The sequence below is a fragment of the Epinephelus moara genome, chromosome 24 (genome assembly GCF_006386435.1).
Source record: "Epinephelus moara isolate mb chromosome 24, YSFRI_EMoa_1.0, whole genome shotgun sequence".
NCBI lineage: Eukaryota > Metazoa > Chordata > Actinopteri > Perciformes > Serranidae > Epinephelus > Epinephelus moara.
In genome coordinates, this window is record NC_065529.1 from 48727176 (window position 1) to 48752931 (window position 25756).

Genomic DNA, 25756 nt, shown 5'->3' on the forward strand with positions numbered 1-25756 from the left:
TGAAACATTACTGTTGCAATGACTTTTATGTTGGGCCCTTTTTTGATCTATATTGAGCCAGAACTATATCTCACAGAACCAGTTTGGAGTATCTGGTGCTAATATGGTGTTAAAATGCACTAGAATACAGGAAATGGCATCTACTTAATTGAAAATTAAGACCCCCCCCAGGGATTTATTTCCTTCATACATCCATGTCTCTGTGTGTTCTTCACAGTCCAACGTTGAATCTACACACTTCTCGTGGATGCTGATCCTAACTACAAACTAACTTGAGTAGTCTGTCTAGTTAGTCTGTTTTAAGGCTATATAATGTGCCATTTGTATAACATATAAACATGTCTAAAGTGCCCTTGAAAACACGCAGAACTTAGTGCCCTCTTCAGTGGCGAGAACGCGCTGTATGTGCCCTTTTTTTTCTTTTCGCCCCTGCCCTTCAAAAAGTCTGTGCACGCCACTGGGGCGGAGTGATTTTACTGTTACAAGTCCCAGTGATGTTATACTCTATATCAGCACTCACGGAATGCCTCTCGTCCAATCAAATTACTCGGTCGGAACTAACTGTTGTATAATCAGCTTTGCAATGCAAAGTTTATCAGGACGACCCTTGTAGGCCAATGAACTAGTAGGCTGAAGTAAATAAGGGCTCAGAACTCCTTGTAAAGCACATTGACAGTTTAAAGTCCCAGTGTTGTTATATATCAATGGGTTATTGTTATAATTTTATCATATAATAATGTATTTCAACAACGGAACATATGAAAATGGAAACTTCATTGTTTTAATCAACCTTTGAGGCCATTCGAGTGGAGATTGACGGGTTTACGGGGGTGTATGAATGCACCATGAACAGTCAGAACAGACAGTTGGCCGCGTCCCCGTGTTCGCGTGTCCGTAAGGATCTGTTTTAGTCTACTATATGTATCAGACATACCTTACCATAAAAAGAGATGAAGTCGCGCAAACGAGTCTTGAAGAGCAGATCACGTTTCTCTAAAGAGCAGATGACCACAGTCTCCTGGAGCTCAGAGCTGGAAGGTATCAAAGTGCTGCAAAATGAATTTCAACAGGATGATAGGAACTGCGTATAGGCCTTTTCTTTTTGCACATATGGAGAGAAAAGGTGTGGGAGCATCGTTCAGGTTCACTCAGACAACACGACACCTGATGGAACTGACCGGAGAGCAGCTGAAACTGACTGAGATCCATCTGAAGAGATATTTACCTCAGTCACAACAGGTGTGTCCCCTCACACAACTATAATACAGTATTTATATTTTAATTGAGGACTAATATTAGCCTGTTATTATTTTCTGTTTGCTTTCTAACAAACATGTAAACACATTCACTGTTTTAATACCTGATTAAATATTCTTTGGATTACAGTTGAACTGTTTCTTTCATCTTTAAGGCTTATGGCTGTCTGGTCCTCAGAAACAGAGTCACATCAGACCCTGTGAGGGTTTTAGTGGACAGATGGCCAGAGTTCAATGTCATTGTCTGCAAACCAAAATATGAACAGGTAACTACTCATCTATGTGTATTATATAAATGCAAATAACGACATATATCTGTATGTATCTGTATATATACACACATATATCTTCACATATTTCTTATAGAAGGGTGATCTCTTTAAAACTACAGTGGTTTTTGCAAAAGATGAAGCTGTTCTAGAGGAAACTTTAAGGAAGTCCTCTGTTATTGACTGGACCCAGTACCTTTGTGTTGGTAAGAGCAATAATAACGTTTGTTCTTTTCACTTCTTGAATAATGAGACTCTCTTTTCTAACACGACTATGGTGTCATATACATCAACATTCTGACAGACTGAAATCTTTCATTATTTTATATCATTCATTTTCTCAGAACTCAGGAAGATGTATAAATACAAAATTAAGTTTCTCACATTTATTAAAAGCTTTTCTTTTATAACTTCTGTCCAAGATATCAATCTCCGCCATGTGGAGATATTCAAAGCAGTCGCAAGAGAAAAAGGCGTGTTCAACAGCAGCCTGACAGTGAGTCACATGACAATACCAGATGTATCCAACCTTCCCTCTATAGACAGGTAACACCAGTGATATCTTTAGTGTCTACTGTATGACCACAATCGTTATCTTAGGTTTAGTAGTTCATTAATAAAGCAGGATTCTGCTCTGTAAAGCCATCTGCTCTGTTCTGCATCAGCTCGGGGATCTCATTAAGCTCTCTGGATGAATCACATGTCGACTTGGTGAATCAGATGTGGAGGTATGGGAGGAACGAGCGGACTGTCAGGATGATCAGAAACATGGTCGCAAACTTTCCCTCCTGCTGCGTGCTGGACGCAGAGGGAAAGCCTGTGTCCTGGATCCTCACCTTTGCATCCTGTGCAATGGGCGTGTTGCACACTCTGCCAGAGCACAGAAGAAAAGGCTACGCCAAGGTTGTGATCAGCACCTTGGCCAAGAGACTCCACGCTCAGGGCTACCCAGTCTACGGCTTCAGAGAAGAGGAGAACGAGGTGACCTACAGGCTCTTAAAAAGCATGGGCTTAAGTGAAGTCCCCTCACACCGGGAAGCCTGTATTGTATTCAATGAATTTTAAATGTGTCAACGAAGAAGTCCCTTAAAATCACAGGCTGCTCTCAACATAGAAAAAGGGAAGGGGGAAATGCTAGTCGGAAATTAGGGTTTAAAAGGTTATGTTTTTTAGCCTCCTAGTGCATGGGAACATGTTGTATTTCCAGTTCAAGTTCAGTTGCCTCAATCTGAAATAACTTGTTTCATGAACATACCCAGGCCAGCCTTTGGGACTTCTGCGACCCTTCTCGTGTAATCAATCTACTGTTTTTTATCTCACAATAATCAGTTTCTAGTTCCTAAAATGTTGAGGCAGAGGGTGCTGTCTGTAGCTCTGGTTTAGGGTCAGAGGCTGTCAGCAGATAGTTTGTTGAGCACGATAAACAGAGATCTGTGTGAGTACATGAGACCCTAAAAAAGAGGGTGGGTCATGGGGAGTACCACCAGTTGGTCCAGGAGCTTCTCCTCCATGATGACTGTTTCCAGGCATATTTTAGGATGACTCAGGGGCAGTTTGACAACCTGCTGTCTATCGTCAGGGCGTATAGCTCTGGGTATCCAGCTACCGCTACCACCAGTTTCTCCTCCATTGTTTACCAACTGTAAACTTGTTGTCGTGACCACCACAGAAGGCCCACCTCTCAAATCGTCTGATTTAACAATGGGGAAAAAGATGACAAAAAAAGAGATGACGCGGGGCATTTCTCTGTGCTAAGTTTGTTTTGTTTTTTTAACTTGAGGAGTTCAGAGCGCTCCAGCAAAAATGCCAGGCGCAGAGAGTGCAGAAATGCGAGGCGCATCCCAATGCAAAAAAACACACAAAAAGCTTCATTCTTATTAAAAACAATCACAAAAAGCCGCTTCTAGCTGCTGAATTGCTTTCTGTGTGATCAGGGCCTTTCCTGAGCCTGTTCTCTCCGCAATGCCCGCACTGTCTATATTTACGCCCCTGTTCCCCACAATTTATTGAAATTTCTTAATTTATAAGCAACACAGACAACATGTTTTATACATCCTGTAAATCAAATCCAGTGAATCATATTTCTGTGTGTATTTTACATACTTAGATCTTATTTTGAAAAGCAGAGGTCATCACATCCAGGGCTGAAAAAAAAAAGCCTTCTAATTAACGATTAAAGAAAAGTGAACTCAAACATTGATGAAGGAAACTATTGCCAGGTATTATAAGATCAAATAATAAGCACATTTTTTCTTTATTTATTCATTTAACCTTGAAATATTGGTCAAATTGTGTATGCAGAACTGAAAGTGTATAGAGAATATGGCTGTTAGCTCTCTGTTCTCCAGTCATACCCAATTCATGCAACTCCAAGACTGTTGAGGGACCCCACTACTTAGAAATATTCAAATACAACGCCACTTTTTCCCTTGCTAGGATTTAGTGTAACTTTGGAGCATTATTTAGCCCCCTTCCAGACAAGGTAGCATGACATGGTAATGGATAGCAAATACCTTGGCATTGATGGAAACACAACACCCAGGTGAACACACTAATTTTAGCTCCTTTACTGGCGAGGTGCAATGATGCCCCACCACAAAATAGCATCAGTCTCCACCCAAGTAGCACTCAAACATCAATCCAAATAAGTATGTAACACGTTTGAAACAGAGACTGAGTAACTAAGAGATATATGAAAAGAAGTAACCATCTTTAAGTTTTCATAGGCCTCGTGCTCCTCTCTGCTGTTCACCTGTCCTCCGGCCAGTTCATGACTTTTGAGACACCAAACAAAAACAAAACCCAACACAGAAAGGCATTCTCATCTGCTGCAGAGCCAACCCCGTCTCACTCCAAGGTCGAAATCCGGCGCTTGGGCAGTGACTTCAGACACTCACAAAAAAGCCATCCTTTAACATCGGCGCGATACCCGGCCGTTCGCCGTTATAGTTTAAAATATTACAGCAACCGGCTGGTTGTGTTAAGGGTTTCTATTTCAACACGGCTAGATTACCCTGTGGAGTCCCGCAGGAGTCCATTCTTGGACCATTATTATTCCTCATCTATATAAATGATTTATCTAATGTCTCAAATATCCTTTCCACAGATACTAAAGCTGGTTTAACTGCCTGTGCTATATGGTTCACATTAAATAAATTATCTTTGAATGTATGAAAATTTCCCGGGGGTGACACAGTGGTGCAGTGGTTCCCACTGAAGAAAGGTCTGGTTTGAACCTGCCAGCAGGCTGAAGCCCGTGTGTGGAGTTTCCATGTTCTCCATGTGTCACAGGGGTTTCCTTCAGGTACTCCAGCTTCCTCCCACAGTTCAAAGACATGCAGGTTAATTGGTGACTCTAAATTGCTGTAGGTGTGAATGTGAGTGTGAATGTTTGTCTGTGTCCATGTCTCAGCCCTGTGATAGTTTGGTGGCCTGTCCAGGGCACACCCTGCCTTTCAAGCAGTGCTAGCCAGGATAAATCTTCCCCGTAATGGCCACTTGCAACAATAATAATTTCTCCTCCTCCTTTAATAAGACAACATACAGCAAACAACAACTGAGGAAGAAACAGTCCAAAAACAGAGAAAACACAACAGAACTGCTGAAAATGTCCTTTTAATAGACACCCACAGACAAATGAAGATAGAAAACATAGATTTGATACAGATGGAAACTTATTCTGATATATAAACCACCCCATTCATACAAACAAGACAAAACATGTTGCGATAAAAAAAAAAGACCGGACATGATATTTACTGCAAAACAAAAGAGACATTCAGATGGAGCCATTCTCATTCGGCTGTGAAACAAAATCTGTGAATGATGTGTCTTAAGGCACAGCTGGCTCTTGCAGATCACAGTTCTCTGTCGGCATTCAGGCATAAAGTTGAATAAAATAAATACACATATCAAATAATAACTATGTAAGATGTTTATTTTAACAGCTTCAACTGACGAAAACTCCAGCCCTGCCTGTGACTGAGCTGAAACGACTAACCAATTAATGAGTCACAAAGACAAGAGATTTATAAGAATCAGTTTTGATAATCATTTGGTTGTTTTAGTCATTTTTCCGTAAAATCGTCTAATTACAGCTTCTCAAATGTAGTTATTCAGCGAGTCTTTTGTCATAGTAAACTGAGTATCTTTTGGTTTTGGACGATCTGAATATGTCGGCTTGTGCTCTGGAAACTTGTGATGGAAAATTTTACTGTTCAGAACAATTAATTGGGAATTAACTGAGAAAATGAAAAATCAGAAAACGGATCAATATTGATAAAACTGTGAGCTGCAATCGTTCTCACTTCCAACTTGTCAAATACTGACGCTTGGTCAGTGGCCCGTCATGACTAGGCATCCATCCGGTGTCAGATTTGGATGTTCATGACTACACTTGTTACATGAATTTTGTCTTTTCAAAGTAAACTTACACTTTCACAGGAAATGTACAGTTTCTGCTCGTTAAATGTCTACAGATTTTAAAAAATAAACTTAGAACACGGGTAAAAGGTTCACTTCCTTTGGTTTCGGCAACAAGAGTACATGGTTAGGTTTAGAACAAAACATCCTGGTTTGGCTTAAATAAGTACGTTTGTTTCTAATATAAAGTCACGTGATATGCTACACATTCTCGCACACTACATTGTTATTGAATATGCTCGGTTGACTTTTGATTTCACACAAGACATGAATAGCGGCGTCAGGTGAAAGTGAAAATCCATCGACCTCCCCTCCCTCCCTTCGCGGTGTTTATACTATGGTAGTTGCACAGAGTGTCATCAAATGCTGCCACCCTGGGTGTCTCATACTGCTGCTAAAGGGTGTCTCTGTGCGTTGGCGTCTGAAGCCGATGGGCCACTCACCAAGCCCTAGTACCTGACAAGATTGGGATTGAGACCAGGTTGGTTTGTTGCAGCCCGAGTTCTTTTATGTATTAAATACAGAGTACAGAATACTTTGTCTCACTATTGTTTTGTTTTTTTATACTTTTATTTTGAAATTTGGTATTTAATAGTGAAAACAATGCAGTGTTTTTCAACACTACTATTATAATTTTATATTATAAAGTTGCTGTTAACTTAAGACCAGAGTAATGATTTAATGTGTCAGATTGAAGTAAGAAAAATGCACAAAGCTGCCAACATATTAAAGTCTGGTGATATCTTATATGCTTCTTATTGTCACAAATGCCATAAAAAGGCCAAAACAACAATTAATTTATCTGCAAGTTTCGATCCGAAGTCTGATATTTCGTCTTTTTCTGTGCCACAGAGCTCCATTTTTGTCCCAAAATTATTAAAAAATACTTTAATGAGCCGCACTGTTGCACTGGGTGATGTGTTCCTTCATCACCATGAACACACACTTTAATTTATTATGACTCAGTCCCACATACATCGTCCTGCTGCCCCAGATACTCACTCGTACACTCACATGTGGATTAATCTGCCGCTGAAAACAGTCCCCAACAAAATGCACTGTTCCCTCCTGTTTGAGACTCGTTTTTAAGGATTTGCGTCTTCAGTGGGAACCAGTGGGCTCGGAGCTGAGTGCCACAGACAGGAAGTATTGTGAGTGAAATATCAAACTGGGTCAAAATCAAACTCGATCCATCAACTTATCACTTTAGGTACTCTCTTTTTTTTTTTTTTTTTTTTACGTTAGCAGGTTGGAGGTTAAAGTATCCACAGGAACTGATTTTAGTTTTGACTCTTTCGATGTTCAGGGTTTAGTATCCTGCTCAATCGAACTAAAGGACATCATCAGCTCTTTAAATGTCTGACCACAAACTCTGGAAGCAGTTTAGCCTCGACATGCATAAACAGCTGTGCTAAAGTTAAGTTTGAAAAAATAGATAGATTATTATTTCTGATTTTAAAAGCATAATAATTCAGTTATTTTCTTAAATAAATGCAAAAACATATGTTTTATCTATTTTAAGAGCTATTTGTCAAAAATAAAGCGCACAAGTGAATTACTGGCATCATGTAAATGCAACTGAATATGTAACACTATGTTTACAATCTAAAGATGAATCACAATTATCCTTCTTTGCATTGGGACTAAATAATTGATGAATTACGGTCAGACGCTATCACCATCTTGCCAAATTACAACTTGTAGTTTGAAGTAATAAAACTTTTAAAAATGTACGTCATGAAGTAGAAGGAAAATCAACATTATGTAGAAAAATGTATTTTATGGCTGAAATCATCATGATTTCAGTTTGCACTGCATGTGACTTCTTTTACACAAAAACATAAGATAATTTATGTTATTATTACAAGTTACAGAAGTGGTAGATTAATGCGGAAATAACATCCATTGGTAACAATACACCAATGCAAATAGGGATTAAAACCAGTGCTGGTTTTCTGTCATTCATTCAACATTATATTAATGTTCAATCTCTGATGTGAGAGGAATCATAAAAAATATATATATATATTTCTCGTGTTTTGTAAAGTATACAACCTTTTCATAATCATTACAGATTTACAAAGATATCAGGTAGGTACAGTTGCCCGTTACATGACTAAAAATCATACGAACATAGCAAAATAAAGCACCATAGATTCACAAAATCCATAATATACAAACACATACATGGAGAATGATACAAAAACGAAGCAGGAATAAACTAGTGTGTTTTGCGAAGACCTGCAACAGTGTAGTGTTGTAAGATTAGACACTTAAACTACAGATACATGTTAATCATCCCTATTGTACATTGTTAAAAAAGAGTGAGGCTGTTTTGGTTAAGTGTGATGCTGAGTGGTTAAACTTTAACCAGGAAGTTGCTGTAGTGATCGAGGCTCTCTGAGTGATAAGAAGCCTCAGCAGAACTACTGTAAGGATTGTTTTTCTCATCCTTCTTTGTAAATCCTCTTTTCATTTCTATTCTCTCTGTCTTCTAAATCTCCACCATCTCTGTTTGTGTCCATCCTCATCAACTCATAAAGTATGAAATATCATGTGTCATGTTTACAGGTTATACACACATATTTTGGTTGTGTGAGCCTGAACATGATCAGCACTGTTATAAAAGTAATGCAGACAAACAGTGTAAAACTTGCAACCTGCAGTATAATCAACTGATTTTATCTTATAATGGATATATTGTTGAGTTATGCAAAACTGCTTTGCAGAAATGTCAAAAGTTTCTGCATTACATCTTTTGACCACCAGATGGCACTGACAAAGTAGTTTTAGTGCTGTAATGTCAGTTCATTGATGGCAAATTTAAGGGATCATCATCATAAATCTCTATGTTGTGTGTTTAAGTTAAAATTAGGATATTGGCCAATATATCGATATCAGACTTTTGAAATACTCAAATGCAGATATTGGTATCCAGTATAAGTGTGAAACACGCAGCATATAAAGTGATGATGGTGCCTTCCAGAACAATTTGGTGGTATTAAATATGAACATTTCAAGCTTTATACATTGACGAGGATGACCTGAACGCATCGTCACATCCTTGTGTCTCTTTCTCATTCTTACTCCAACTTACATATGACTGACCTGTGTTTCTGTTGGAGCACAGCTGTTGGCATGTCTCAAGCTGCTCTTCAGGATGCCTGAAATCTGGAGGGTTTTTTGCCACACCAGAACTACAGTTGATCTGATAACATATCAGACCCATCCACACCAGTGCAAGTCCAGTTGTACAGTCAACTTGTTGCCTGTTTCATGCCTTGACACAAGTTAGCAGCGTGTTTGAGTTCCCTACTTTGTGATTTCTGGAAACGTGGCCTCGATCGATCACTTCAGATCAGATCAGAGTATTTCTGTTTGCTTCAGTCCACTGAACCTTCATGTCCCAGGAAACCTGTGACAATCCAGAACACAAACCTCCGCCTATGTCTGTGCGGTCACCTGTCTGTCCACCCATCTGTCTGTGGTCATATCCCCTCCCTCTCCCTCCCTCTGTGTCTTGGCGAGGTCGCTAGCAATAGCCAGGGCTCCTCCTTTCAGGAACCTGACAAAGTTCTCGCCGACTAACGGCCCCATGGCGTACAGGCCCGGCCCCTCTGCTGCAACAACTTTGTTCGTGAAGGGGTCCACCTCAATGGGGTTCCTCCGGCACGTGATTGGCTCATCGGGGTTGATGCCAAGTGAACGGCCATTGTCACCCAGAAAGGAAAGGTTGGGGTGGGCGCCGATCAGAACTAGCGCCTTGGAGATCTGGACCACCGTCTGCTGGCCGGATTCTGACTCCAGAATGCACTTCCGGTCGGGTCGGAACGCCACAACCCTGTGGCGTGGGAAGCTCAGGTAACCCGGGTAGGAGGAGGGGGATGAAGGGGTGGTAATGGAGGAGGGAGTGGAGTGGTCATGGAGGTTTTGGGCGTTTTCCAGTGGTGGAGGGCTCGGCCGGTACTGCTGCTGAGTCATCATCTGGTGAACCTGGAGGCCAAAGATAGGAAAGAGTTGGTTAGATGTTACATAAGTCTTTAGCTCTGACAGCTCAAAATGTCACACTTTAGTCAAATTATCATTGACCAATCAATCAATTAAGCTTTTCACTCATTTATCAAGCATGTGGATTTTCTGCAAGATGTATAAAGACTAAATAAGAAATACAGGCTGTAATCTTCTCCTTACTGGACATACTGGTGCAAACATTGAAAACTTGATACATGGAATTTCTTTATTTTTGTTAGGAAATGTGAACCTTTTACTTAAGCTATTGAATATTACAAATGTTACTGTTAATATTTGAAAACTATCAGCAGCTCCAGGTAAACCCTCCTCACCTTGTGGTACTCTGGGTAGAGCAGTTTGGGAAGCTGGTTAAAGATGAGGCCGGGGTCGGTGACTGAGCGTCTGAAGGCGTGGTAGACAGGTGTGTTGAGATGGTGGGCAGCCAGTACAGCATCAGCTGCTGTAAGCCCCGCCCCCACCACCAGCACTGGATCTGATGATTGGTCAAGCTCGCCGCGGGAGATGGCTGCCTCCAGCTCCCAGAAAGAGTGGCAGACGTAGGGCAGGGACTCGCCCTCCACGCCGAGCCTGGCTGGAATGTCGTGGGTTCCCGTCGCCAACACCACGTTGTGGGCCAACAGGGAGAAAGGTACTTCCTCTGACACAGCAGAGCCATCTAGCAGAGGGAGATACAGGGGTTAATATGTGTCACTTCTCTTTATATTTGCATGCTACAGCACTATTTAGGAGTGTATTCATTCACTGTACCTCCCAGCTCTTCCCCCTCTCTACGCTGCAGTCCCATCACTCTCCAGCAGGGTGGAGATCCCTCCTGGTTGCCAGGCTGTCTGGTTACCATGGTGACAGTGGTTCCACATGCAAAGCTTTGCTCCAGAGACATCTGGGAAACATAGTGCTGGTAGTAGGAGGCTATCTCTGCTGGTGTGGCACGGTCATTTCTAACATTTCTGGAATAAAATGAACATGAAAATACCTTTAAATACAAAACGCACACACAGATTTGTATAAATAAAACACAGCAAAGGAGAGTTCTCTGTATATCAACAAGGCACAGAGGCTATTAATTCTATTTACAGAATATTTACTGAAATCTATTCAGTTTTATTCAGTTGGTTTTATTAATTAAACACATGTATATAACACTTTTGAAGATTACTAGGTGTTACTGTAAGTAAAACAAGTCTGAACAAGCTGAACAGGAAGTGTAAGGGTTCCCAAAAGAAAAAACGCTTATCAAGTCAACTGTGATGTCAACAGCATTTTATGTCGATCAAATGGAGCTCAGCGGGAAGTCATTTGAAAAACAAACTAAGGACAGAGTAACGCATGAACACACACTATTTGCTCTGTGGCTCATGTTTCTTTATGTAGTACTTCACTGTTTTGTCTGGTGATCCTGGTGGTGTACTGAGAGAGGGCTTTAATCCATGTAGTACAATCACAATATTCTTTCTGTGGCCGCTAACTGGCTTTAACATGAGCGCAAACTTAACTTTTCAAAATGGTAAATTTAGGACGAGTGGGGTATTTACGGACATATTTTATTTAATTTTTTTTTTTTAAGATTTTTTTTTGGGCATTTTCGCCTTTATTGGACAGGACAGGTAAGCGTGAAGGAGGGAGAGAGGGGGGATGACATGCAGCAAAGGGCCACAGGCTGGATTCGAACCCAGGCCGCTGCGGCAACAGCCTTGTACATGGGGCGCCTGCTTTAACCACTAAGCCACTGACGCCCAATTTACTGACATATTTTATGTTGTAGAACAAAACGTGAAAGTCTCTTAAGCCTCTGTTAACGACAGACCTTATTTCAGGCATCTAACCAAAAACCAGTTTTAAAAAAAGCCGTTGACTTTGAGATGAAATTTTTTAGCTAACAACTTTGTGTTCAAGTTGTCAATTATCTAACAACTCTGTTCAAGCTGTCAGTTAGCTAACAACTTTTAACTTCAAGATGTGAGCTAACAAACAAATTTAAGTTGCCAGCTAGCAAACAACTTTTTTTGGGGTCCATGTCATTGGTTCGACAGCCCATTGGTTCGACATCCCATTAGTCCGACTGTCCGCGGTGCTGAACGGCTCGCGGCGGGCGTATGGTGCGCCGCGACCGGCTTGAGGCAGAGCAGGCTCACAGCTTATGTGTTTGCCACTTTCTTTTTCATTTTAACCCACACCATGATCTTTTCCTGACCCTAACCAAGTGGTTTTTGTGCCTAAACCTAACCAGACCTTAACCACAGGGCATCATGATGATTTCGGAACGGACTTAGGAACAATGAGTTTAATATGGTCGGAACAATGGGATGTCGGACCAATGGGCTGTCGAACCAATGGGCAGTTCCCCTTTTTTTGCAGGTTGTCAGTTAGCCAATAACTTTGTTAACGCTTTCACAACCAAATAGCTTTCAGGTAGTTAGTTAGCTAGTAACTTAACGTTCAGATTGTCAGCTCGCTAACAAACTTGTTCAAGGTTTCAGTTAGCTAAGAGCTTTTGTTCAGGATGTCAGCGAGTAAACAACTTTTAAGTTTGCAAAACTTGCGAGCTAACAAAAAACTTAAGGTTGCCAGCTAGCAAACACCTTTTAGCTTCAGGTAGTTAGCGAGCTAGTAACGGATTGTCAGCTAGCTAACAACTTCTTGTTGTTGTCAGCCAGCTAACAATTCTGTTCAAGTTGTCAGTAAGCAAACAACTTTTAACTTCAAGGTGTGAGCTAACTAACAAATTAAGGTTGCCAGCTAGCGAATAACTTCTTGTGCAGGTTGTCAGTTAGCCAACAATTTTGTTAAAGCTGTCACAAGCAAACACCTTTTAGCTTCAGGTAGTTAGCTAGCTAGTAATTTAACGTTCATATTGTTAGCTAGCTAACAACTTTCAAGTCCAAGATGTCGAGGTCAAGGTTTCAGTTAGCTAACAACTTTTGTTCAGGATGTCAACCAGTAAACAACTTTTAAGTTTAACTTGCGAGCTAACTAAAAACTTGAGGTTGCCAGCTAGCGAAAGGACTTTTTGTCCAGGTTGTAAGTTAGCCAACAACTTTGTTAATGCTGTCGCAACCAAACACCGTTTAACCTCTGGTAGTTATCTAGCTAGTAACTTAACGTTCAGATTGTCAGCTAGCTAACAACTTTTAAGTCCGGGTGGTTGAGTAGCAAACACATTTTTTTCAAGTTGTCAGCTAGCTACCAAACTTGTTCAAGGTTTCAGTTAGCTAACAACTTTTGTTCAGGATGTCAGCCAGTAAACAACTTTTAAGTCTAACCTGCGAGCTAACTAAAGACTTTTAGGTTGTCGGCTATAATTTCTTGTTGTAGTTTCTTGTTGTTAGTTGAAGTTGTTAATGAGCTTACAATTTTTTGTTTGGGTCATCAGTTAGTTGACAAGTTGTTTTTTTATTTATTTTTGGGAGTTTAACCCTGCTGTGTATTTCACACACATATGAGGAGTGGTTCAGACATGTACGGTTAACTGTGGACCGACCTTCGTTTCTCTCTCATCCAGTCCTTCAGTTTGAGTCCAGGAAGCTCCATCCAGTTAGCCAGGCTCAGAGTTAGCATGGAGCCCTCCATAGCCTGAGAACAACAGACACACAAAATCACCAGACTGTACTGATCTGCTATAATGTTTTCAATATATTGTATGAAAGACTTAAGTCGTAAAGATTTCAGTTGTTAGACTGAATCAAACTCTTGTGTTCATACAAATGTAGAGCTGCAGTCATGTTTGCATTGTGCATATGGCAGCGTTAGTGTGTGCAGAAACAGCAGCTGACGGGGAAAGCAGAGCTTATTTGCACATATCACCATGTCTGCTAAGTAAATTGCCTTCACATTCATATTTAAAGACAAGGATCCTGTTGTTTAATGGGTTTTGGCACATCAGTACATTTATGAAAGATAAACATAAAACTTTAAAGGTATTAACTGCCAATTAAAAAAAAAGATACATATTTTTGAAGCCCTACATTTTAAGTGGATCATATTATTCCTGTTCTGTGCTGTAATCTGAGGGTAAACCCATAACTATTAATGCAACCATTTTGAAACACAGATAATTGACTTAACAAAATAAAATAAGTGCTTTTGGAGTTTAACAAGACTATCACTTCACCTATGCTGTTTTAAACTCAGTTAATACCACCCTGCTTTCACTAAAAATAATTCTGAAATACTACAAATAGACAAATAATCAATGATCTATAGACAACCAGTACTAGCTACATACATGCCAGGCTCCTCCGGGCGGACCCTTCCCCAGCACCAGGTGAGGGATTGCACGCTCTGGCTCATAACGCCATTCCAACGGAGAAGTGTGGTCCAATCCAAAGTCACTGTCGGGGAGCAGCAGTGAGTCAAAGAGCACAGCCACGGGATTGGATGATCGGCCCTCCAACCCTTCGCACAGGTACTCCAGATCCTGAAGAGACAGAGGGCAACAGACACTGTGAGGCAGTGTTCACATTGTAAACAACCTACTGTATATGTGCATGCTTGTGTGTTACCTGCTCCAACAGTGACAGGTGAGGCTGCTCTTCCAGCTTGCTGTGTAGAAAGGGGTTGGGGTGCGATGCCTCAGGTGACAGGTAGGGGGTGTAACCTGACAACAGGTATGACAGACAGATCCCCGATGGGCCATTACCTGAGAAACAGAGGGAGAGGGAGACAAGTGAGATTCAGTGGGACTGCTAGGCTGTTGTAGCTACGCAATGTGATTGGTTTCCAGTTGCCCTGGTAACCCACACAATGCTTTAACAGCTGTGTTACTGTGTGCACAGTGTTTTTGTACTTTGTTGCTGTTGTTGCACCTGCAGTAATCAGTGAGTTTGTTTGTGGTCTGTCTTCCGTCTTTTTATGAAACTCTATCTGAAGGAACAGATACTGTAGAAAACAGAAACAGCCACAGCTAAAAAAAATATCGCTATTGCACAGTCACTGACTAAGCATGATATAAAACTCATTCAGACTGCAGTGTGACACAGCAAGTTGAAGTACCACGAATTAATCTGCACAATGACTCAGCGAAAAGCACGCACACAGAAGCCAAATGCAAAGCTGTAAAAACTCTTAGTCGCCTGCTTATGATGACTAATGGATATCACGCTTCTTCAGAGGCCAGCTGACTGTTAAACAGCAAATTAAATGCTGACGTCATTTGCACACACAAAAAACATTTAAGTTTTTTTTAACAGTAATCTAACTTTATGTTTTGAAGACATACTTTACATTTTGTAGGTTTACATAGTAACCCTGAATTCTGTCGGCGAGTCTTAAATCCGTTCAAAAACTAACAGTCATCATCTCTCTGCTGGTGAGCTGCAACCTCATAATTTTGTCAAACATTGCCTCATCCACTTCCTGCGGCAGCCAATGCCAACACCCTCTATGTAGTAATTATTAGCAATCACTGTGTGAACTTGCATCTCACCCTTTTCTTTAAAATCTGTTGCTTGACTCCAACTGCTGTTTTACTATGTTGTAATAATGAATCTTTTATGACAGCTGGACAAAAAAAAACCTTCTTTCATCTTCTTTATCATCTTTTGGCAAATCAAAATGACTCATGTTTTATTGGTGGGTTTAGGTGTTTAGGTGAAGGTAGGACAAAGGGAGTTGTGCTGTTTCATAGTTAGCTACACATACTGTAAGCTATCAACCACCTAAGCAAATCTAGTGCGTCTCCTTTAAGGTTTCCCACTGCATGATCAAAATGATGAAGTACGGTTTTGCATGTGTGCACGTGATGTGTGTGTTTCTTACCAATGATCACCACAGGCAAAATCTCTCCAGGGAGAATTTCTTTATCATGAAGATCCATTTTGACTGAGGAGAAAAAAAAAAGTTATTATTATTATTATTACTCTGGCAACATCATTACCAAGTTTTATCACCACTATTATCTAAGACTGAGAAAGTGGAATAAGGGGGAACTAGTTAATGATTGCTAAGCCAGTCACCGACCACAATGACCAGCCAGTACATTTCCACTGACCTCTGACACACACACACACACACACACACACACACACACACACGCGCACACACGCACACTTCCCCTGTCTAACCCCATAGTTTAACATAGCAACATGACCTCAAGTAAACAAAGACACTCAGATATGGCGGTTCCACAGACACTTAAAAGCCGTGTGCGTGACCTGAGGCAGAGATGAAAGACGAAGATAACACAAACTACTACTACTACTACACTACTAATACAGATGTAGAAATATTTTCACATTTGAAAACAAAAAAATCCTGAAGGTCTTGCTGTTAGGAGGTTATATAACTTGTCTCTGTGCATGCAAATGTTTATTTTTTCTGCTCTTTCTGAGTTTAGATAAGGACCTTGTTTGGACTCGGTCTTCATTCAACAGCTTATAAATATGACTGATAATAACTCATCGACGCATCACATGATTTATACCAGCCAGGGTCGGACACATGGTACAGTTTATTCAACTAATCCCAGGATGACAACAGCTCAGTCAGCATGCAGGCTGCAGTGCGATCATATTCCACCACAATCTGCATGTGCACAATGAAGTGCTCCTCCTCTTCTGAGGTTAAGTTTCACCCAGTTAAGAAGGTTCACGTGTATTAAAGGTTCTGTATGTAACTTTTTACATGTATTAAATGTTTCTATTACCAATAGGTGAACTGGTTGTAATGTAACTTCAGAACTGAGACGCTTACAGTGTGCAACGGTGGCTAACATTAGCTAAAAAAATTGAGTATCCTGACGTCAACAAACGACTGGCAGCCATCACAACGCAGAGTCCACACATGCTGTTTCCGTGATATACATTTTGCATAATTTCAGTGCCATCTGCTGCTGAGAAGAAATACTAACGGTAGAGGAATGGCTGACATGTGAAATATGTTGTGATATTGTGGTTTTCATGGCTAATAGGGTTGCAAAATTATACTGGTTTCAAGGTTTGCCAGGATACTAAAATTGACGGTTATCGTACATTTACTTATCTACGATATTGGAAAAAAAAATGCAACTGGAAAGGAAATCTCAACTTTATTTCAGTTATCCTCAAGAGGGAGAGCTACACATAGCTCCATCAAAAATGGTTTCAGGTTTCAAATATAGTACTACGTATGTTTTACCAAAAATAACCGGTTTTAATTTCTTTAAGTGTCATTCTGACTGATAATAATAATTCTGTCATACGTGATACCATTAAACCAGGATATTTTCAGCGGGGGGTTATTGTACCGTGAAAATCTCATACCGTTGCAACCTTAATGGCTAATGTTAGCTAACATTAGCTTGCTCACTAATGTGGCCCAATTGCAAGCTAGCTTAAGTAGCAAAATCCTGTCTTGGGTGATAAATGTTATCAACTTCATTCAGACTGATCTGGCTGATAAATTGGCTCGTTTGCAGTTTGCAAGCTTCTTTATCAGCCTACATTACAAAGCAGCCGACACCAGATCCATTTGGTGTAGCTTATTTACAGTTAGCTGGCTAACCTTAGCTTGCTTGATTGCTAATGCTGTTGCAAGCAAAATACTAAGTGGCTATGTGAGTAGGCTAGTTTGCCAAATTACTTCTCTGGCTGATGTGATATATGACACTAACTTACGTGTTATGACAAATGGTATTAGTTTAGGAAACAATAAATGATGTAACGGTACCTGAGCTAATGTTAGCTAGCTTGCTGTACCTTAGCTTGTCTACATGGTTGCTCTTACCATCAGCTAATAATGTAATTTGCCAATGGAAAGCTAGTTTGTATCATGGAGCCTATGGTCCAAATGAAATATAGGAACACTGCACATGCCCAGTTGAGCGTGAGCATCCGAGCACAAGCAACAGGATGCTTTTTTGCAGAGATGGTCTCAGAAAGCAGTGTTGCTACTAACAAGGATTTTCTTTAAGTTACACATATCCTTTAAAATAACACATCAGCAGCTGGATGTAACTTTGGGGCCTGCTGTGTTTGCAGCAGAGAAACACGACTGGACAGCTTGAATCTGACATTGAAGGCTGAACCTGGATCTTCTTTCTTTTCTACAAAAACTCAGCGATGATTCACTGAATAAAAGCATCCTGGCAACTGTCACAAAGATTTCACAGGGTCAGCAGAAAGGATGCCCACTCTTTCCCTCGCTTTGTCTTGCTTTCACCACCCGCCATAAAAGAGGACTGCTGATGAAGATAAAGAAAGATAAAAGAGCTTTACAGTAATAATAGTGTCTGAAATGAAAATGCTGCTTTTACTGAGGAACTACCTAATCAAAGGAGAAGTAAAAAAGATAAATAATCTGCCAGACATTTGATGCCAACTTTTGGTGCATGGCAGTTATTGATATGGTACGCTGAGGTCTCATGACCAGCCCAAGGGACAAGTTGACCGGCAACATTCAGAGCAACAATTTGTATTTTTCTTGTGCACAAACGCTGAATACTCTTAAAGCTCATTGTTTAATGTTTCTTTTTGCACAGAAAGAAACTCTTTGTCTCTCCTCCTACATATCAAAATCCAGCTGAATGCAACACGTTGTAGGGAGTGTTTGTGGTGGCAGGAGGGGTTAAAACATCGACAACTGAGAGGGTGGAACATTAATATAAACCGTGATGTCAACCGTGATCTCGTGCACACACTTGCAGAAGGACGGGGGCGGGTTGGGCAGAGGGCAGTGGTGCGTGGCGGCAGCTTTTCAGAATCTGCAGAGTCATGCTTACACAGACAGACAGAGAGTACAACATGAAGTCAGAAAGTGAAATGAATGAAAGAAAAAGATGAGGTGGGGAAAGTGAAGAGAAGAAGGAATGAACCGGATCCAGTGGGAGACAGAGGGGGGGAAAGGAGAGAAGTTTGGAGAGCGATAAAGAGTGTTACAAAAGAGCAGTGCAGGGGTTGGCAGCAAGTCAGGACCAGAGTGTGTTTCATTGCCAAAGGCTTTACAGGACAGCGCTCCCCCCTCCCCACACACACATACTGTACATGACTACGTGCAGCCCTACTGGCCCAGTTTCCTCATGGTACTGATTTGACAGGCTAACAGGTTTTCCTTTGTTTTTTGGCAGAAAAAGCCAAAGACGTTGCCCAAGAAAAGGTGACTAACATCAGCCTTACAGTAAAGAGACACAGTCATCAGAGTCACTGTGGCCCATTGTTGTCTGTGTTTATTATATTTAAAAAAATGGGCTAAATTTTAAGCATCTGTCTTCAATTTTCGATTACTGGAGACATCTCAGTAGTTTAATGGCTACTGCAAAATTGACGATACATTGTGTTTGTTACCTTTGGCCTTCCTGCCCTTAAGGTTTTTCCTCTCCCTGCAGCAATCGTTATTAAGAGTGCAGAAAATCCAGAACTTTCACATGTGTCTGTGTCTGTATGTTGGTTAAAGCACCAGTTCACTTAAATCACCAGTCATCTTTTCCCAGTTAATTTCCCACCACACCTTCCTCACAAAACTTGTCATGATAAGATTTACGAACGCCATTTTTTCAATGCCTTGAGCACCGAGAAAGGAATTCCAGTCAGCGTCATTGTAATCTCAAAAACAAAATGTCTTCCTGAAAATTCACTGTTAGGTAACAAATTTGTTTTCCTGTTTTGTGTCCGTGCAAAGGGCTTGTCAGCAGACACTGAAATATGTCCTCAGATAATACCTCATCTAGCTACCATCTAGATGTCAAACGCAAATGAGGAACCACAGTAAACTTCGGTTTTACCTCTTAGTAACAAGCTTACAATACCTGTAACAACGACACAGCACTTCTCCCCTCACACATATTTGTGGGCGGACGCACATGCGATTGCTCCAGTCAGTATTTTGTAACACCATCATGACAAGTCATTACAAAACAATCACAAACACACGTGACCTCTTCAGATGATGATGTAAGTCTTTATATCAGATACTTGCACTTAAATAATCAAACTGTCATCAGCACATAATAAAAAAAGTTTGATTAAGAAATCAAACCACCGACTCAAGACCTCAAAAGCAGATGTTGAATTTAAATAAAGACCTTTCACAGAGATTTTCAGATTCAGATTCAGAATACTTTATTAATCCCCGGGGGGAAATTCCCCCCGGGGATTAATAAAGTATTCTGAATCTGGAGAGATTTGCAGTTAGAGACACACCTAATGACTGTATGCTTTATCAAACGCCTGGAGTTTTATTTTCTCCTTTACGGAAAACCTGTTTAGGCAACATATTTTGTGCACTTCTGAAGATTATGACACATCTTTATGACACAGTATTTTTTATTCAGTGAATGGACATTTGTAAAACACTGAAAAGGAGGCTCCAGACCTCACCATCAATGTGACTCTCACAGGAGTCATATTCCTCTGCTGCAAATATAGCAAAGCCCAAAGTCATATCCAGCTGCTGGTGTTATTTTAATACACAGACACCTCTTCAATCATAATCATCTTTTATTCTATGAAACGCCCTCTTTGACTCTGTCTCCATATGGCACCTGCACTGACGCTCTCCTGAAGTCATCCTGCGGCTGGACGGCCCATCTGCCATCTGCCACCTGCACCGGCCAGACGGCTAATGAGATTTTAATTATCTGCCCACTGAACGAGAAACCGCCTGCTGGAATCTACGGAGGCTGTCGGAGTCCAGTTGTAAACCTAATAAAATCCTGTGTGGTGATACAGACTGTCTAGCAAAGATAACTGACCATTAAATATACTGGTCTGGAGAGATTACCCCATTAGCAAATATTAAATGATTTAAAAATACTTGTTTTTATCAAGCACTAATGACAAACATTCCCTGGGGGCTCATCGGATGATTTAAGGGGCAGACAATAGGAAAAATGTTTCTGTTCAGGAATTTTATTTCATTTTTCTGAGTTTTGCCTTTTCTCATAGAATACTAAGTAATTTTAAGTCTTCAGGCCTGAAAAAAATCCTTCAAGTCATAAGATCTGGGGCGGAGAATAACACTGAACTGCTCACAACTCATATCCAATACAATACAATTCAGGCAGGACTCTAACTTGTAAGGGCAGTGGTGGAATGCAACCAAGTGCATTTACTCAAGGACATTTTTAAGGTACTTGTACTTTACTTGTACATCCATCTTCTGCTACTTTGCACTAGTACTCCACCGTATTTTGGAAGTTTTAAACGGTTCCTTTGGCTCCACAAAGTTAGATCTATTTGACCAAAGTTACTTTTCAGATTCAGATAATTAAAACAAAATATAAATCAGCTTATAAATTATCTTATAACTAACTAAAATCTGCTCCATTTTTAGCTGCTACAACATTAGAGTGATGGAAACATTAATGAATTATTAACTATAATACAGGAGTCCACTGTAGTACTGCTGCTTTGACTTGAGTAAAAGATGTGAGTACAAGTATTCATTAGTAATAGGATAATATGGAAATGCTCCACACTCAAAATCCTGCTTAAAGTACACAAGCAAAATGCACTTAAAATATCCAAAGTTAAAGAATTTATTATGATGCTTATTCATGATTATATGATTATTTAGTGGACTCTCCTGTTACTCTGTATAGTTAGAATGCATGACTGTATTTACATTGCTGTATTAATAGTTATACTTCTTCCACCATCACTGTCTATTGGCTGAATGCATCAGGAGACACTGGGAGAACTGCAGTGTGTCACTGGAATGACTGGTAATGTAACCAGTCCGTCTGTCTGTCTGTGCAGAGACCACCCACCCACCGGTCACATCACGTCAGCGTGAGCTGAGGACACTGACGAACACACTCATCGTTAACGCACGTTTTGATGAATAAATCAAGCTTAATAACGCGGGCCTGACTCATCTGTAGCACACTCCCCCGTGCCCCTAACGCACGCGCCGGTTAATATGAATTCAAGATGGTTACTCACAGATATTTCCTAGTGATGCGGCTCTCAGCGTCCTCTTCCAGGTATCACTTGAAAAGAATATTTTAGTCTTTCCCCTCTTCTTCTTCTTCTTCTTCTCCTCACTCACTCATGTCGCAGTTTTGTCTCACGCTCTTTATTCGGTTTCTTCCGTTAACATGTGCGAGGAGACCTGCAGCTGCCGCTCAGAGCTGCACATTCACAGATTATATACCGCTACACGCAGTCCGGCCCGCCAGCCAATCAGCAGCGACCTCCGCTCCCGGCACTTCAGCCCCGCCTCCTGCCAGCAGCCGCTACGTCACTGGAGCAAAGATCGTCGATGAGCGCGAGATGGAGAAAGCACCAGAAAGACGAGGGTGATGTAATCGACGGAAACAGCCGAGTGCTCCTGTTCGGTGAATTCCGGAGGAGGAAGAAGTACTGAGGTATTTTAAAAGTACCACAGTGTATTAATACTTCGTTACAACTAACAGCCCTGCATTAAAAGATTTTATTAGAGTTTTGGTGTTAATAATACAAGTGAGAGTATCGAAATATATTTATATTAGTTATGCAGAATGGCTCAAAATAATATATTTTGCTGATTATAATTATTATATTATAATAAATTATTAGAATAATTATTTATAATTATTGCATCAATGTTTTTATCATTTTAATTTTGCATCTAGTAAAGCTGGAGCTAATTTGATTATTTAATATACTGCTGTAATGATAGGTGCCAGCATAATTCATTAGGTAATTTATATTTTGTATTAATAATTTAAATCTGCATTGTAACTAATAAAAATCTTAAAAATCTGTCACTGCGCAAAACAATAAAATAAAATAAAGATGCTTCTGGATCAAAGTTGTTGTTAATTATTGACCTTTACCAGACTGTGATAAATCCTCACAAAAAAATTCACTTCACTTCGCAAAAAGTATTTTATTTCTTATTCACTTATTGTGTTTGTTACTTATAAGAAAAACACTGGCATATGGCAAAAAAAAAGAAGAAAAAAGAACAGGTTAAAATCTTCAAATTGATGATGGAAATGTTTCTTTATGATCAAGAATGCAGCTGGAGAAAGAAAAAAAGAATTGGGTCAATATGTTCATAAAATATTCATATTAAAATGAAATACACAAAAATGTGTATGAGGATATCAAACGGGATTATTACCACATATAGAGGAGGTGATAAATGTAGTGGAGTAAATAAAGCAATATTGGCTTTTAAAATGTAGTGGAGTGGTATAGAGTAGTATAAAATGGAAATACTAATACTAATAGAAATACTGAGTTGAAATGAAATTTGAAAAATGTTGTTTCCTCAAAAGGAATTAATAAACTATATCTTATAAAAGTACAAGTAGCTCAAAATTGTACTTAAGTACAGTATTTGTGTAAATTACCTGGTTAATTCCATCACTGGTAACTAAGTGCATTTACTCATTTATTGTACTTAAGAACAATAATTCAAAATTCAACTTAACTATTTAAATTCCTTGCCACTTTACATTTTAGAGGTAAATATTGTTCTTTTGTCTGTGTAACACACGATGAACCTGATGACAATGGGATATGATTTGTATGTTTAATATATTAAACTACCCAACAGTGTATAAAATAGTTCATATCAGCTCCACCTTGACCAGCTGTAACACTCAAATACTAACTGCACATGAATCAGTTACAATAACATGAAGTTTAATACTGAAACACACAGAGGAGTCTTTGTGTCATTTTCATCATTATGAATACTTTTACTTTTGACGTTTTAAGTACATTTTGTTGATAATACTTACTGTACATACATGTACTTAGATGACATTTTCAGTGCAGGACTTTTACTTGTAATGGAAAATTTTCAGTGGTGGATCCAGTTTGTGGTATTCTATTTATTATAGTAAGTGGTTGTTCGACTGATGATGACTATGATGATGTATTATTTAGTTAGAGGGTTGTTCAGGCCAATTCAAAATGTGGACAGAGTGAGAGCTCCTTCTTTTTCTGTCCTCTCAGATGGTCAGACTGGCCCTGAGGCAGAGCACTTCATAATAAGAGTTGGGTCAATTTTCCCCTGTGGTCACTTTGGTCCAGACTGAAATATCTCAACAACTGTGCGATGGATTGCCATGAAATTTTGTACAGATGTTCACTGTCCCGAGAGGATGAATTTTACTGAGTTTGGTGTTTCTCTAAATTCTGTTTTAGTGACACCAGCTGGTCAAAGTGCTCAACTATCCAGTAATGTCTCAAGATCTGCAGAGTGGATTGGCACAAAATTTAGTCCAGACTCATGGTTCCCGGATAATGTATCCTCATGACTTTGATGACCCCTGACTCTCCATCTCGTGGCAGCAGCAAGGTGAAATTTTGGTTTGATTTTGGTTAGTTTTTGAGTGAAATGTCTCAACTAAGATGGATTATTGTGAAATTTGGTGCAGATATTCGTGTTCCCCGTCAGGGTGAATTGTAATAACTTTACTGATCCCTTCACTTTTCATTATTAGGTCAAGATCTGGGATTTTTTAAACATTTTATTTATTTATTGCTAACAAACATTTTCCCCTATTCTTTTTCATAAATTGTCATTTATTAATTTATGTACTGTTATTGTCATAAGAGTTTTTACATGCCTGAGCATACGCCTCCACTGTCCTCTTGTCACAACTCTTGTTTCTCTCTGGCTCTGGTTCCTGGCTCTTCCCATCATGATGCAACAGGCTGACTGCTGCCTGCTGCTGTTGCTTTTCTCATCACTCATGTTGCTCATTGGGTGAAATCACCACAGCAAAACGTAGGCAGCCAATCCATGATCAGAACACATGAGACCATCACAGGCTGGATGTATATGTAAGAGACACGTTAAACTCCACCATGATGACATACCCTGCAGGGTTGTGTTATGTATTTTAAAGCTGACCTCATTCAACTGACATGTGCTTGTATATATGTATTCAGGTTAAGAGTTTAACTCAATTGTGTATACTTAATTATTAATTATTAAATAAAACTAGTGACCTGACTGTTGATCATTAAGATTAGGAGCATGATTGTATTTAATTTCATGGCAGACTAACAGGAAATTGATTGTTCTTTAGTCTCTGTTTAAACAGAAATTTTAGTGACTTGTTGGTGCTAAAAGAACAGATGAGGGCATCCCCGAAATAATTAGTCTTCTTTACTATCCTTTGGGGGCCATTAACACCATGCTCACAATGACAGTGCTAACATGCTGATGCTACGCAGGTGTAATGTCTTCTTTTGTCATCATCTTCAGCCCTGTTTAGATGGGGCTAGTATTACCCGGGGACCTCTGGTATTTTCTAATAACTGCTGAGGTTGTCTGTGATCTTAATCCCTTGTGAATCTGCCATGTCTGTAATTTTTCAAGTAAAAATTCCACCTCAAATTACCTATCATACTTTGCCAGACACAGATTGTGAGGAAATATTAGTCTTGTGGGCATTGGCATCTCTGTGATTTGGCGTCACATTTCGTTTTTTTGTACTCTCCCCTCCTTGTTTCTGCCTCTATTTTGGTCGAGACTTATGGAAGGTGTGTTGGCAGTTATAAATGAAAGTTCTAACAGCATCTTTGGGTCCGATCACAGAAAAAGCAACCTGATGTGGTGCCCTTTAGTGTTCCTGTGTTGTGTAGAGTGAAATTACAAATGACTGAACACATCATATGCGTGGGATAGTTTCAGTAAATTCAAGTAAAATACAGACTTTACTCATCCCGTGCTAATGTGCTGCATCAGGGGGTGGTGGGGATTTCTAAATCCTGTGAGGTCCCCTGGTACTTCTGTGTCAATAGGGCTTTAATTTAATACTGCACCAGGTTTCGGTACCCATCCTCACTTGGCATACGGGAGAAGTTTCAGTCCTGCAGCCTCACCTCTAGATGCCACTAAATCCGACACACTTGACCTCTA

At 40.0% G+C, this 25756-nt stretch overlaps 2 protein-coding genes and 1 long non-coding RNA gene across 3 annotated transcripts; 2 read left to right on the forward strand and 1 right to left on the reverse strand.

Annotated features, from left to right (window-relative positions):
* Positions 1–699: 699 nt before the first annotated feature.
* On the forward strand, positions 700–3386 carry LOC126385775 (glycine N-acyltransferase-like). The gene is made up of 5 exons (XM_050037720.1): positions 700–1239; positions 1412–1522; positions 1623–1731; positions 1948–2071; positions 2191–3386. The coding sequence occupies exons 1-5, from the start codon at positions 1057–1059 to the stop codon at positions 2588–2590; spliced, it is 927 nt and encodes a 308-aa protein (XP_049893677.1). The 5' UTR covers positions 700–1056; the 3' UTR covers positions 2591–3386.
* Positions 3387–5124: 1738 nt separating this feature from the next.
* On the reverse strand, positions 5125–21992 carry osgn1 (oxidative stress induced growth inhibitor 1). Its single transcript, XM_050037679.1, has 8 exons — positions 21832–21992; positions 15734–15796; positions 14479–14615; positions 14202–14393; positions 13458–13549; positions 10727–10926; positions 10291–10634; positions 5125–9940 (listed from the first exon to the last, which is right to left on the reverse strand). The coding sequence occupies exons 2-8, from the start codon at positions 15789–15791 to the stop codon at positions 9392–9394; spliced, it is 1572 nt and encodes a 523-aa protein (XP_049893636.1). The 5' UTR covers positions 15792–15796; positions 21832–21992; the 3' UTR covers positions 5125–9391.
* Positions 21993–22135: 143 nt separating this feature from the next.
* LOC126385794 (uncharacterized) lies at positions 22136–24687 on the forward strand. Its single transcript, XR_007569443.1, has 3 exons — positions 22136–22256; positions 24031–24184; positions 24543–24687. It is a non-coding gene; the product is annotated as an uncharacterized LOC126385794 (long non-coding RNA).
* Positions 24688–25756: the final 1069 nt, after the last annotated feature.